The 16,263-nt window shown below is 41.6% G+C and overlaps 1 protein-coding gene across 2 annotated transcripts in view; it reads left to right on the forward strand.

The window, feature by feature from the left end:
- The window catches only part of CEP164 (centrosomal protein 164), a 128,805-nt gene extending 117,081 nt beyond the window's left edge, over positions 1–11,724 (forward strand). For both annotated transcript variants that reach the window (XM_077456854.1, XM_077456855.1), the window contains 2 exons: positions 1,774–1,896; positions 4,120–11,724. In XM_077456854.1, the coding sequence (XP_077312980.1) occupies positions 1,774–1,896; positions 4,120–4,210 (214 nt within the window). In that variant the 3' untranslated portion in view covers positions 4,211–11,724. The remainder of the gene's footprint in view (positions 1–1,773; positions 1,897–4,119) is intronic.
- Positions 11,725–16,263: the final 4,539 nt, after the last annotated feature.

The raw sequence follows: 16,263 nt of genomic DNA on the forward strand, positions 1-16,263 counted from the left end.
CAAATTTTGTCATAAATTTAAGCCAAAATGTATTCTGCTACATGTTTTTGGTAAAAAAAAATTCGTTAAGTGTATAATAATTGGTTTGTGTGATCAGGGACATATGTACGCAAATGATCATGTACATATGTGTGCAGGTGATCACGTACATATGTGTGCAGATAATCATTGGGACATGTGATTTTAGTGGGACATATGTGGGGGACATGTTTTTATTATTGGGGCATGTGTTTTTATTATTTGGGGACATGTATGTTTTGGGGACATGTGTGTTTTGGGGACATATGTGGGGACTGTGTTTGTACTGTGTGGTGTGTTGTTTGTTGACACTAGACTGATGATCAGTGAGTAAAAAGCTGTAAAAAACAGCTCATACTCACTGATCATCAGCCGGCTGCAGCGTTCTGCTCTCCTCAGCGATGACTTCCGTGTGAGGAGAGGAGAGCCGATTGCCTAGCAACCGGCTGTTTGTTTACATCACATGACGGCCGTGATTGGACACGGCCGTCATGTGATCAGGAGGGCCAATCACAGAGCCCTCCTGCCGATCTGAGATGTGCCGTGTCCGGGTGACACGAGCACATCGGTATGGCGCCGCTGCGCGGGTACGCGCGCGCGCGATCCCGCTACTTCTGAAGGACGTTCCTGAACGGCCTATCAGGAGTAGACGGCTCCCACCCGGCCGTATATATGCATTGGCCGGGTGGGAAGTGGTTAAAGATGTTGTGGAAATTTTAGTTTGAACTATAACAAATGAGGAACTTTCTGCATGTGTGTGTATATATATATATATATATATATATATATATATATATATATATATATATATATATATATATATATATATTTTTTTTTTTTTTTTTTTTTGAATGTATATTTTTTAACCACTGGACTGTTTTTCTATACATTCCTGACCAAGTTTTGTTTGTGATAGTCTAAGGGCCCAACCAAGGGGATTATCTAATTCAGTTTCTCCTGATGCTGTGTGAGGCTACTTTGAAAATCTTCCCTCTTTGAGAAGATTTCACATGTCCTTTATACAATAAGTGCTTGATGTACACTGTATAAGCATGCAATCGCCATGCGTCTGTGCATTGTGGCCATTGGGGAATGCTGAAGCCTATGCAATTTACTACCACTTTAAGGTACATAGAATTTAGACCTGTAAATATCTAGAGTACAGTACAGAACACTTTACCCTCTGTTCTTGTGCGTATTTTACTCTGCATTGTCCCATGCGGTATGATTTTAGAGGTACACCCAAGAGGTGTGTGTGTGCAAAAGTTTTGCCAGTATCCAATCACCTGAAGGTAACAGCCTATAATGCAGGGTCCGTAAATATCCAGTCTGTGTCCTGTACTGTACTCCAAGATGCAGAATTTACAGGTACAGTGGGTATAGAAAAGAAAATCACCCACCTTTTTAAAATAATATTTTTTTTTCAGCCTGAAATGAATACGGACACAGTTTTTTTTTTTTTTGGTTTTATCCAGATGTAATTTTCAAGTGACAAGCATTTTTTTTTTCTGCCAAAACGCTGCTCCTGGACCCACTGGTGGCAGGTTTTTTCTGCCTCTAAAAGCCCCTGCCACTAGATACTGCTAAAAGTCTATGTGTGCACACATGGGCCATCATGTAGAGGGGTTTAGAGGCAGGGAAAAAATGCCTGACGCCCCTAAAAAGCAGCTGTAAAAAACATCCATTGTGCATGAGGGAGTCCAAATCTACAATATTATGTGTTTTGCCTAATTACTCAATCCTCTTCTCTAACAGGGAACAGCTTAGAGAGATGCAGAGTGCATCACTCCACTCCAAGTACACAGATAAACACAACATCCAGGCAATGATTGACAATAACAAGAAATGGCTGCAAAACTTCAAGCATGACCCCAAAGTGTATCCTTTTTTGCTCATGAGCAACTGAAGGTAATTTAACATGATATTAAAAGCTGATTTTTTTTTAAAATCACAAACATGTCATATATACCTGCTCTGTGCAGTGAATTTGCACAGCGCAGCCCTGATCCTCCTCTTCTCGGGTCCCCCACCAGTGCTCCCGGCCCCTCCCTCCTGCTGAGTGCCCTTGTAGCAAGCAGCTTGCTATGGGACCACCCAAGCAGGCTCACTTCTGAGCCGCTGCTCTGTTTGTCCATTCAGATGCATAGCACAGTTTGGCCCCACCCCCACTATCTCCTCATTAGCTCACTGGCTGTGATTGACTGTAACAATGGCTCCCACTGCTGTCTCAGCCAATGAGGAGCCAATGGCTCCCACTGCTGTCTCAGCCAATAAGGAGGCAGAGACCCAGAGAGCCGCTGCTCTTGTGCACATTGCTGGCTCGGGTAAGTATTAGGGGGAGCTGGAGAAGCTGCTGCACACAGAATGTTTTTTACTTTCATGCATAGATTGCATGAAGATAAAAAAAAAAAACCTTGGGACTTTACAACCATTTTAAGGTATATGGTATTTGCAGCAATCTAGATTGAATTTTGAATAGATTAGGTAAAGGTGAAGTTTGCTCTTCTCTTACTGTCCATCTGTAAATGCTACTTATGGATATGAAATGTCTCCAAATTTTTTTTCTTTACAAGAATGTAGCATAAACCTGCATGCTCCTATAAGCCATGTCGGATTCACATCACTCATGCCCCTGTAATGCAGAGTGGGCTGACCACTTAGACTCTCCCCAGATACTGGATATTTGTAACGAGAAGGCAAAGTTAACCGTATTATCTTTAAAGGTACACCATACAAACTTATAGAAAGCTTTACAAAATCAGTTTATTGGTAGAGTTTTAAAAACCCGTTCATTCCCATCTACACTGTGCCTTAGCAGTTCCAAGTGGTAGATGCCATAAAATCATGATGGTCTCCAAAATGTTTGCATTGGGTGTGGAGGTGTATAAGGATTCTAGATCTATGCCCACAAGGAGACCGCTCTTAGAAGCAGGAGTATTTGTAAAATACTGATTTTGGAACTGTTGTGAGTGCAAATAATGTAGAATACAAATATATTCTCAAGAAAATACTGTATATTTTAGTGTGTTTAGTAAAAGTCAAGGTTAGAAAACCTGTGTTGGTTGCTATTGGTGGTAACATTTAAAGTGGTTGTAAACCCTTACAGACCACTTTGTGCTACAGGTAAGCCTATAATAAGGCTCATCTGTAGCTACCCAGTATATCTCCAAGATATCCCCCCTGTATTTGCATGTGCTGACGTCATGCTGCGTTGCTACAGTGAGTGTGCCGTTACCTCGCGCATTCGCTGGAGTGATGTCATCATGGCTCCGGCCAGTCACAGCGCTGGACAATCATACCCGGAAGTAACCCCCGGGAGTGATGTCGGCCACTGGAGCAGTGTAATGGCACCGCAGCGAGGGCTTCGATCTCAGGTGAGTATTACATAATGAGCTAGTATGCTATGCATACTAGCTCATTATTCCTTTGTCTTGCAGGTGTTAGTTTTTTTTTTTTTTTCTCAAAGTGACAACCACCTTAAAAAATGTACTATGTGAAAGCTAATGGTGTTCATTGATTTATTTTAAAGTTGATCTGTATTAAGTATTGCAAGTAATATTTTTAAAAAATTTGAATATTTAAAGAGGTTGTAAACCTTGGAACAAAAAACAAACCCTGCAAGACAATGGTATAATGAGCTAGTATACATCGCATACTGAACCACTTACCTTAGAATGATGCCATGGATAGGCATCTGCTTTCCGAGTACAGCACAGGCATCTTCTGCCAGAGTTACTTCCGGGTTCGTGGCTCCAGTGCTGTGACTGGCCACAGCAGCAATGATGTTACTCCCACGCGTGCATACGGGAGCTGCCGGGCACGGCACGACTTATGAGGAAATGGCACTAGCGACCTGTTTCTTCATTGTGCATGCGCCGATGACGGCAGCAGCTCATATACTGAATATCTCCTGAACTGTTTAGAAGATATTCAAGGTACCTACAGGGTAAGCCTTGTTATAGGCTTGCTTGTAGGTAAAAATGGTGTAACAGGGTTTACGACCACTTTAAACTCAGTTTTGTCCTATTTACATGTATACTTGTTTGTGATGAGTAGTTTTCAATTGTTTACCTGCTTTCTTTTCCTTAACTGAATGAACAGGCCACTAGGCTCACCCAGATCTTCAACAGGAGCAGGACTTGTACAGCTCGGTCTAGATGAAAATAACCAAATCCGAGTATACCAGTACTAGTAGAGAACAAGTTTGAGTTGCGTCATCAGAGGAATCAACCATAAGGAAGTTTTGGCTACTGTTAACACAATCCACCAATCCATTAAGGAATACCAAAATGGAGTCAGAAGATTGAAAATAAAGCTTTGGTCATTAAAGACATGAAACTGTTATATCCAGGAAACCCTGACTGCCATGGTAATCTGTCACTAAGCAAACTGTTGTGCTTGGTGTTTATGGCCGCCACATAGCAAAGTGAAATAGGTATAAAAAGCTGACGCTTGTAAAGGATTATTGGTCTGTGCATAAGAATCGCTATATCCAATTGCAATCATTACTTCCTACATCTAAAGTGATTGTAAAGGCTCGCTTTTTTTTTTTTTTAAATAACAAACATGTTATACTTGCCTCCTCTATGCAGTTGGTTTTGCACATAGCAGCCCAGATCCCCCTCTTCTCAGGTTCCTCTTTGCTGCTCCTAGTCCCTTCCTCCTTTTGAGTGCACCTCAGGCAGCAGCTTGCTACAGGTTGTCATTCAAGCTGAGTCAGAGCTCTGTGTATCCATTCAGACACGGAGCTCCAACCTGGCCCCACCCCCTCTCTCCCCTGATTGGCTGATTGACTTTGACAGCCGCAGGAGCCAATAGCGCCACTGCTCTATCTTAGCCAATTAGAAGGAATGTACTGGATGGCTGGGGGGATTATGGACATTGCTGGAGAGAGAAGGAGCTCAGGTAGGTAATTGATGGGTGCTGGGGAGGCTGATACACACAGAAGGTTTTTTATCTTAATGCATAGAAGGCATTAAGATAAAAAAAAAAAAACTTTCAGCCTTTACAACTCCTTTAAGTGCCAAAGTTATTGCTAATAGCTGATCCTGATGTTAGACTGATTGCTAAAGCTCCCTGTAAAGAAGTTGTGTGTTCTCATTGAATTTTGTGGTAAGGAGGAACTTCACTCCTCCCTGTAATTTTTTTTTTTCTCTTACTCTGTCCACTGTGTTACCCTCAAAAATATACTAACATGCCCAATGAATTCAGCATTCTCTGTTGTAATCCACTGCTCCTTTGCCACATACTACCATCTTCTTTTATGATGTCATCAGGAGTCGGCTGTATACATCTGGTTGTTGCAGATGACTTTCTGATGATATGCAGTGGTCCATGCCCAGTATGGTAGATATTGCCCCAAAGCCTCCTGGGATGCGTGATATTAGTAACCCAGTAGGCTTCAGGCAGGGGAGGAAACGTCATTCTCGTCTAGGTGAGAAAGCCGGAAGTACAGGTCTGGGTCCCACAAGAAAAGATATTTGAGAATAAAAATAATTGTAATGTTCGATTATGTAATTGGGAAGAGGAGGAAGATTACGTAAAGTCACTGAAGAGACTGAAGGGTCACTTTAAAGAGGAAGTAAACCCTGATGGGTTTTACTTCCTCTTTTGCTCTCCGCAAGGCCTGCAACTAAAAAGCATAATGGGCTAGTATGCATCGCATACTAGACCATTATATGACACTTAGCTGCGAACAAAGCCCATGCTGTTCCCTGAGCAGGCCACATCCATTTTCGCCCCTCTTCCTTCCGGGGCCACGGACTCTGGCTCTGTGGCTGGAGTCGCGTGACGTCACGGCACACACTGGGGGAAGAAACTGTGCAGTGGCCCGTTTCTTCACAGTGCATGCCCCGATGACAACATCGGCACACTACAAGTGAAGTATCTCCTAAACGGCGCACATTTCGGAGCTATTTCCACTTACTTATTCTAGGCTTACCTATAGGTAAAAGTCACCAAAAAGGGGTTACAACCACTTTAAAGACAATTTTTATCATTATATTTGGCATATTAGTTGTAGGAAGCAATGGTTGCAGTTGGTTTTAGCAGGATGATAACAAAAGAGTGTTCATGTTTTAAGGGGTGGCTGATCTCTTTCTAGTACTGATTTCCAGCACTCTTTGCCACAACTTTTCTATCTGTATAAGTGCTATAATGCTGTGTGGAAAATATTGAAAGATTTTGAACTATTCCACAAAGCTGGTTCTAGAGATTAACATTGACAGAAGACTTTGATTATTTAACATGATGGTATTTTACACAGTGATGAATGCTCCTTAACCATTTTTATTTTCAGAAGGTTACTTGTTAAGGTGTATGTGTTGTCACAAGAAGGTTTAGAAGGGTTTTAAATTCAACAGTTATTAATCTGATAGTAGTGCCCCAACCACCAACATGGTTGAGTTCTCTGCTCAGAAAATAGAAATGTTGCACTGTGATATAAGACTTATGCAAATATAGTATTTCTAAGCTTTACATGTATCTACTGTAAAGGTTTATGCACATTGCTGTAGATATGTATTTTTCTACACAACATGTATATTTATATATAACATATTGCTTTTACTTTTACTTTTTTTTTTTTTTAACTATATATAAAATGGAGATCATTTTAGCATGTGTACTGTGGTCAAATACAAAACAAAATCTCAGTTATCGGCTAAATACAATCCAAAGGGTCCAATACATGGATGTTTATTTGTATTGTTTAGAGCGATTCTTTGCTTTGTTCTAATTGATGACAAATGAATGCAAGCAGTAGTTCAGCTATGTGTACCCATGACAGTACAAATTACATTTAGTAAGGTCTTGCATGCTGTGCATTTGCACTTGTGTTGCTTTGGTAGTCCATTCAGTGTTTACTAAAAAAACACATTAATACAGCCAGTTCTTCCTCCAGCGAAATGAAGGGATATAACAAAATAGGCAACGTGTTAACCACTAACTGTTGCTTTGAGCTATATGACCCATATTTCGCCAGAAACTTTCCATGCATGAAGTCCAATATTAACTTTTAACTATACAATGGTGCCTAAAACTATTATACTGTGCCTTGTTGCTGATTATAATGCACGGTAAGTTTGGAGTAGCCTCCAAGGAAGGAAAATGTGTGCGCAACTTTATTGTAACTCATTAGAGCTTATTTAATGGTAAAATTAATGGAATAGTTACCTACTCAAAGATATTAGATGACTACAGTTCTGTTTTGACTATCTAATAAGTGTGTTCTATGAATGTGAATGTGGGTTACCAGCAACTTTAAGACAGAAACTAAGATCACCAGTTGAACCAGTGGAAATGTTCTGCTTATTTCTTATTGTGAGATTGAAGTCCGGGACCATGCCTGTTTGTGTGATAAGATAAAGTATGTATGTGTCATATGTAAAAAAAAAATATTTTACATTGGCTGAATATTTGCTAGTAAAACGTTATTAACCCATGACCATAGTAGCTTCCTTGTTGGGAGCTGTCATGACCTGTTGCTCTGATGTAAAAACTTCAGAATTTTTTGTTGACTGTACCAACTCTAGGACTGGTTTTCCCATCCTTGCCTTATTACTATATTGCTCATGAGTCACAGATCCAGTTTATACAGAACTATGAAACCAGATGTCCTGATCTGCTTACTTTCTTTGAGTCTCCAACTAATGGAACAAAGATGAGGATAACCATACTTAGGTTGATAACAAGCCGGCAACAGTAACTCCCATATTTCTGTATTGACGGGTATGATTCAGCATTGTATTGTGGGTGTAAAGCTATTGATTCTCCAATGATCGTTCCAAAAATGCAAATATATATTGAGTTTTATTGAATTATTTAAAAAGATATACTACGTATGACTAGCCTTAGAGTAAACCTGTAATTTGCTTACTTAGAGGCAAGTAAATCGTTTGCTGGATAGCTTGGCCTCTTCGATGCAAACATGTACTCCTGATTAGCTCCCCTGTGGCCCTGTTGAGCCTCCTTTAAAAATCAGAGCTTAGGCCCCTTTCACACTGAGGCGTTTTTCAGGCGCTACAGAGCTAAAAATAGCGCCTGAAAAAAGCGGCTCCATTCACTCCAGTGTGAAAGCCAGAGGGCTTTCACACTGGAGCGGTGTGCTGGCAGGACAGTACAAAAAAGGCCTGCTAGCCGCATCTTTGGAGCGGTGAAGGAGCGGTGTATTCACCGCTCCTGAATCGCTCCTACCCATTGAAATCAATGGGGCATCGCGGCTATACCGCCGGCAAAGCGCTGCTCTGCGAGCGGTTTTAACCCTTTTTCAGCCACTAGTGAGTGGTAAAACAGCCCCGCTGGTGGCAGAATACCGCTGCTAAAACGACGTTAAAGCGCCGCTAAAAATAGCGGCACTTTACCGCCGACGCCCGCACCATCCCAGTGTGAAAGGGACCTACGACAAGATTTGTTCCGCCACTTAACAGCATTCAGGCGTGGTAATTGGCTGTTCAGATAAGAAGAGAATCATATGCTCAGCAGCATACCCTGATGCACTGGGGCTATGACATGTGAAAGGGGTAATAGAGAGGAATAGAAGGTAAGAGCAGTGAAATGGCCAATCTATCCAACCAACCTGCTACTTTGCCCTCAGTGATCCTATGCAAACTCCAAATATCTTTGTTTCTCTGCATATATTTTTGTATACTTTGTAATTTCTAAACAGTGTTATGATGTCTATATTGTAGATATAAAAGTCTGACTTTGCTGGAATTTTATATTCCTCATAATGGTACACACTGTGCTTAAGGTCATATTACTTGTGTTTGAATTTGCCTTCCATGCTTTATTCTCCTGGTTTAAAGTGACACTAAATAATATCCTTATTTTCCAAAAATAATCCACATTCACTACTCAATGAACCTGTAATCTAATTTTCATAAAATTGTTTCTTACTGTGTTTTTCTGCCTCTGTGTAATGTGCTCTGTGAGCTCCAGAACCCCTTCTTTCCCCCCCTCATTTCCATTTGTTTGGAATGAACAACACTTGTTAAGTGTGGGCTTGTGTACTGCTCTGTGCACAATACAAACCACATATTCCATAGTTCCTTGTCATTCTCAGAAGCGAGTAAGGGAGGATGGCTATATTCCTACAAACACTGGGACCATGTAGAACAAACATAGCCTTCCTATAACAGGAAGTCAGACCACAGCAGAAAAAAAAGGAATTTGGGGATTTGAAGGAGGCTGAGCACTAGAGCTCTAGAAATTACTTTTTTGAGTTAATGTGGTTGTAAACTCTTACAAATACCCAGTGAAGCAAATAGCCTCATGTGATACACGGAGATGGAAAAAATAATCTTAGAGATGAGCTCTAAGCCCTTGTACACACGGTCGGACATTCCGACAACAAAATCCGAAACTGGTGTTGCATACACACGGTCGGACAAAGTTGTCGGAAAATCTGATCGTTCGTAACCTGATGACGTAATTTAGTTATGACGGGACTACATTCAGGCTAGTAGCCAATAGCTTTGGTCTAGGAATTTGATCTGAGCATGCGTGGCACTTTGCCCGATCAGAATTCTCTACAAACGATCGGACAAAGTCCAATTGGATCATGTTGTCGGAAAATTTTATAGCCCAGCTCTAAAGCTTTGTCGGTCGGATATTCCGACCGAAACAGTCCGATTGAGCCCACACATGGTCGGATTATCCGACAACACGGTCCGATTGGACATTTTCCGTCGGAATGTCCGACCGTGTGTACAAGGGCTTAGAGCTGGTTGAAGGGAAAGAGCATACTCCCCTTCACACAGGAACAGATCTATGGCTGTCAATCACAGACTGTGTGCTGGAGCTCCCTCCCCTGTCACTTTTTCTCTCTTGACGTCAGGAAAACTTGTCAGAAGTGACTCACAGATAGCAGAGAAACAAGGAAGCAGACTTAAATGACACTTGGTGCTCTGGATTGAGACGAGTACACACTATAGAGGAATATGCTTTTGTTCATATTTCATGTCAGATGTTTACAACCACTTTATGGGTACATACTTGTATCTTTTTTTTTTAAACAAGTATTTAGTGTCTCTTTAAGGCCTTTTTCACACCATGTCCATTTGGTTGTGTTTTTCTGCAAACCACCACACATTGTTGTGTATGCCCTGTTCAAAATTTGCGTGTGAGGTGGTGTGCAGAAAAATGCATCTAAATCTTGCGTTTGAGTTCTCACATAATGAAATGTCAAATTGTGATTTGGTACATAGGGTGTACCACCATTTCTATATACAGTGTATTTATTTATATATATAAGTGCGTGTGTGTGTGTTTGTGTGTATATACTGTATGCGTGATGCCATTGACACCCATGGGACTTTTCAAGATGTATATTACAACTTCCATATGATTATACATTTATATTTTGTTGATTGTAAGTGATACCTTTTATTGTGCTTCTGCGGTTGACCCACATTATGAATATATACGAGGGGGTGCTGATAAGTATTGAGCCTTACCCAGAAATAATTTAGCTAGGAAGCTGTAAATTGCAGGGTGTACTGGTCAATTTGTCTAGATTCAATGGTGCACAAATCAACTGATTTTAACTTATTTTTCTTTTTCATGCACAAAGTGAACATGGCAGCACCTCCATAAAAATTGAGTGTGAAAGAGCGTAGGACCATAATCCTGTTTCTCCAAGGGAAAGGTGCGAAGCAGATCCATGATGAAATGTCACAAACTTTAGGTGACAGTGGCTCTTCATATGCAACAGTTAAACGTTGGGTTATCAAACTGGCCATTTCAGTGTTGAAAGTGAGAAACCCAGTGGAAGGCCTGTTTCTGTCTCTGTGCCTACAAAAGTTAAACATTTGGGATCCACTTCTCATTTCCAAGTCATTGTGGATAATGGCACCAACTCTCTCATGTGATATTCCCAGTTATATAGCAGTACTTTTGGCTGATATTTGGCGGTACTCTATGATCATGTCATGGATGGCTTTCACATTTCCAGGCACAGATACAGGCCTTCCACTGGGTTCCTCACTTTCAACACCGAAATGGCCAGTTTTAAAATTCACAACCCAATGTTTAACTGTTGCATATGAAGGAACAAATTGGCCAGTACACCCTGCAATTTACGGCTTCGTAGCTCAATTTTTTCTGGGTAAGGCTCCATACTTCTCAGCACCCCCTCGTATTAAATGTGTATACATACTTCTATAAACACATTATTTACATTGCATTATTATTTTTATAGATGTGGATTCAATAAGTGTCTGCTCCTGATGAATTATTTATATTTCTGAAGGATCTGTGTGAAAATCATTCTACAGCCAATTCAGTGGAAGTAATGTTGCGCTCAATCAAATCTCATATGTGATTTGACCTCTGTATAAACAAGGATATAATGTGATGAATTGTAATACATTGTGACTATACAATATCAGTTACGAACTCTATGTATCTTTCGTACCAATAAAGTGTATACATGTTTTTATTCATATAGACATTGTGATATATTGGTGATGTACATCAAGTCCCTTGAGTGTCAATAGTTTCTTCTGCCCATACATAATTAATCTTTTTAAAGATGAGCCTCAGGTACAAGATGGTGACCAGAAGATTTAACCACTGAAAGGTCTTAGAAAAGATCCATCAACAATCAACCACTACATGTTAAACTTTGGTATGAGCTCTAAGTGTAGCAGAAATGTTTTTTACATGTGTTCCCCCCCCCCCCCTGTAATAAAGTTATGCTTTTATATATTCATGTTGTATGTTTTTTAAATAATCTTGTGACAAATTGTCTACATGTATTAAAAAAAGATTAACATTTTAATTTCTGTCAAAAGATCCAATTGACTATCCATACATAGAAAAATAGACTGTATCAGTCAATTATAAAGTTCAAATTTCCATGACATATAGCACTCGTATATAAACAATCCCTTTAAATGCTTAAATCCAGAAATAGATGCATGCAAATATTGTATAAATGGAGGCTGGAATCGTTTCTCAATATCTGACCAAAAAATAGGATTAAGCTTTAAGTTCCCTGTGTAGGCATCTGTGTGGAACACACCCTGTCCATGCATTATGTGGATACTAGGGTTTACCTTTAATAAAAAGCAGCAATCCTCATAGCTTGTTCAGCCACCTTTGTAGGTTCTCATTATGCATATAGTCCTTGTATAGGAGTAACAACAGTCAATAAGTAACATACCTGCACTTCTGTTCATACATCATTTGTACTTCACATAGCCAAAACAAAGTTCCACCCTCCCCAAACTCTTCTGGAAGTTGTACCCTAAACCGTATTTAAGTGCAGCTGCAAACCCTCTCATACTTGACTTGTTAGGGAGGTAAACTTTCACACAAGTGTCCATCCACCAGAGCTTCAGCAACATAATTTTATTTCACGGTTAGAAGTCTTCATCAGGATGCTACTGGATATGTTTTTAGGACACTAATTAATAGACACCCTCTCTCACTGATCAGCAAAGCCTCCATAATCTTTATGCTTACTAAAATATTAAAGGACATTTCGTGAGAATGTAAAGCTTTTAGCCTACGTTCACACTAGGGGCTTTTTGGCGCAGTTTGCATTTTGCAGAAACACATTACAGTTAATTTAACATGGTTTCCTATGGTACACGCACATATCTATGCGTTTTTAAGTCAGTGCATTTTTGGAAAAGGTCTGGGACTTTTTTCCTGCAGCAGATTGCATTTTCCAAGTGTTGCATTTTTGATGCATTTTGTGGGGGTTCCCCTTTAAAAACACTGTATGTAGCTGGTTGCTAAGGTGTAGGCCATGAAGCCAACCACCGTGCTCTTAACAACCAATGAGTTATCGGCTTAATGTAAAAAAAACTAGGGAAAAAAAACGTGGTGGGGTCCCCCCAGATCCATACCAGGCCCCTCAGATCTGGTATGAATTTGGAGGGGAACCCTACGCCAAGATCAAAACAAATCCATACTAGACCCGTATCCGAGCATGCAGGTCAAGAAAGGGAGGGTATGAGTGAGAGCCCCCCTCCTGAACTACACCAGGGCACATGCCCTCAACATGGGGGTGGGTGCTTTGGGCTCACCCCAAAGCACCAGCACCTTGTCCCCATGTTGATGGGAACAAGGGCCTCTTCCCCACAACCCTCGCCTGTGGTGGTGGGGGTCTATGGGCAGGAGGCTTATAACAATCTGGAAGCTCCTTTTAACAGGGGGTTCCCAAATCCTGCCCCCCCCCCCATGTGAATGAGTATGGGATACATTGTACCCCTACTCATTCATCAAAAAAAAGTGTCACATTGAAAAAAAACACCAGCACCGTTTTTGAAAATTCCTTTATTACAAATCCAAAAATCATGTCCCCTGATGTAGATCCATCATCAATCATGCTTGTGCACTGATGAGGCTGCACTGGTGGACACTAAAAGGCAGCACTAATGGGCACTGATAGGCTGCACTGGTGGACATTGATAAGGAGGCACTGATAGGCAGCACTGATTGTCACTGTTTCACAGCATTGATTGACATCACTGATGGGCACTGTTGGGACTGCACTTATAATCAGCACACTGATAATCAGTGCATATGTCCCCTTTCACAATAGCCGGTTACCTGGTCTCTCCTCTCTATTTGAACACCGGTCTCATCTGGTTCTAGGTTTATCCCAGGCATGCAACAAACAGCCTATTTGACCAAGGAATACTTTTTTGCAACTATGTCAGACTTTCTTGGACAACTAATGGCTTTAACCTGTTCCTGTCCCCTCCCTAGCTGAATGCTGGCTACAGCGTGGACCTACATTGCTGGGAGGCCATCAATAGACGTCCTCCCCTTTGCACACTCCTCGCGCGACCTCTGCAAGGTGCATGCTGTGATCACCGAGTCAATTGATATTCGGGTGATTGGAGTAAGGGGCCGGTCCCGGCCCCTTACCATGTGATCAGCTAGCGGCCAATGACAGCTTATCACGTGATGTAAACAGAAGATCGGTAGTTTTTTTTTTTTTTTTTTCTCCTCACGCTGCCAGAACAAAAAGCCAATCACTGGCTTCTGTGTAAGGGACATCAAGAGGAAATCAAAAGGAAGAGGCACAGCCGCCTATAACAAAATATAAAACTTTCAGTCTTTTCATTTTTTTTTTACAAAAAAATAAAAACCCCAGGGGTGATCAAATACCACCATAAGAAAACTCTGTTCCTTATCCTCCCCTGCCATCTCTACTGGAGTAGTAAATAAAATGCCTCCTCCTAGATGACATAGACATTGAAGGGAATGAAGAGGACATGGATACGATGTTAAAGGAGGCCACTGATGATTTCCCTCCCCCAGGCTCCTATGCACCTGATGTCATCTCTTCACGCCAACATAGATATGCTCACTTCTACAGTATTCAAAAACCATGGCATTGTTGCACTTGATTCTTCTCTGTCTTGCCATGCTCCTCTGGGTACTAAGAGACCTTCTAAAAAGAAAATTTCCTATACAAATAGAATGAGCAATTTATGATTATTGGATTAGCCCTGAAAAGATTTTCCTCTGAGAATCATTGCCAAACTCTATCCAGTGGATAAAGTTTCCAGTAGTAGACACTGTCATCTCAGTCTTAAACATCTTACTGTAGCTATAGAAGATGATCGTTCATCCCACACTCCAAAGACATGCTGGTAGGTTAATTGGCTTCTGTCCAAAAATTGGCCCTAGCATATGTATGGGGAGTGTGCAATGTAAGGGGATAGGGACAAATGTAGACACTCACTCAGGTTGAACTGGATGGACTGGTGTCTTTATTCAACCTTACTAACTATGTAACTATGAAAGATTCTGCTGACAGAAAATTGTAAAGGCCTTTAAAGGCTCTCTTTAAACTCACAGGACCAGCTCTGCAACCGGCCATTGCCATTGCTACAATTTCTGTTTACCAAACCGCAGCTGATGTAATTGGACTAGGGCAGTAAACAACCAACAGGAACCCATCTTCCATGACCCTTGGCAGACTCTGTCCTCTGCCTTACTATTTTATGGTAATGCCCTAGAACAGTGGTTCTCAACCTTTCTAGTGCTGTTACCCCTTAATAAAATTTCCCAAGTTGTGGGGACCCCTAACAGTAGAATTTTTGTAGCGTGGGTTGTCAGCACCCAAGGCAACACAAGTAATTTGCACCCCTAACCCATGGACATTTAGCACCTGAGTCCCTTCCACTCGTACAGTATTAAATCCCCTTAGGGTACATTTTAGGATACACCACTCTCTTTGTTCTCCTTTCCCCTTTATCTCTCTCTATGCTAATTTCTTGGGTTTTTTTTTCTCCCCCATCACTCTCTAGCCATCTTTCTTGTTCTTTCTCTTATTCTTTCTCTTCCCTTTTCTTTGTTCCTCCCCCTTTTTTTTTCTCTCCCTTCCATGTATTCTCCATTTTTATTCCTTCTCTTACTCCTTTGGTGGGGGGAATGGGATGAGTGACAGTGCTGGGGGAAGTTCTGATCAGCCAACTTAGGTGCTCTTGATCAAGGTCAGTCATCTGCTGATCTGAGAACTGTAGTGGGGACTTTTAATGGCAACTCTAATCACAGGTAGTGTTACTCCCTGCGTCTCCGGCTTCACTGTGGCTCCAGCTCAGTGGTGTCTCGCAGCAGTGACGCCTATGCCGAAGCCAGGAGATAGGGTCTCCTCCAGTCCCTCCCACTTTACATTCCTCGCCAGTTAGCTGACCTCCAGTCTCTGCCACCCAGCCAGGCCATGAACTTAATGGGCGGCTGCGAAGAGGCTGAGCGGGCGGCCGCAGGCTCCAGTAAGAGCCCTACTGGGCGGCCACGAAAAGACTGGGAGAGTGTTGCAGGCTTCAGGAACAGCCCAGGATTTGTGACCCCTGGAAAATCATCATTCGACCCCCAGGTTGAGAACCACTGCCCTAGAATAAGTCATGACACAACAAATTGCTTTTAAATGATGCCCCACACATGGAGGACATCTGTTTGGTGAGGTGCTTGACAAGTTCATCAAATAATATCACAGGAGGAAGGATCTGTTCCTCAGCTCTCGGGTGGAGGCGCTGCCATCTTTGGTAAGGGAATCAAGAAGTGAAGCCTTTGCGGCTTCACAGCCTGGTTCCCTTCTTCACATACGCGAGTCAGCCATGGTGTAGATATCCATGGATACTGCGGCTATCTATGCCCGGAAGTGGGAGCAAATACCTGTATTAGACAGGTATCTGCTTCCCCCTGAAAGGTGCCAAATGTGATACTGGAGGAAGGAGGAATCCAAAAAGCGGAAGTTCCATTTTTGGGTGGAACTTCGCT

The sequence above is a fragment of the Lithobates pipiens genome, unplaced genomic scaffold (genome assembly GCF_037356315.1).
Source record: "Lithobates pipiens isolate NorthernLeopardFrog02 unplaced genomic scaffold, aLitPip1_a1.2 Scaffold_27, whole genome shotgun sequence".
Lineage (NCBI taxonomy): Eukaryota > Metazoa > Chordata > Amphibia > Anura > Ranidae > Lithobates > Lithobates pipiens.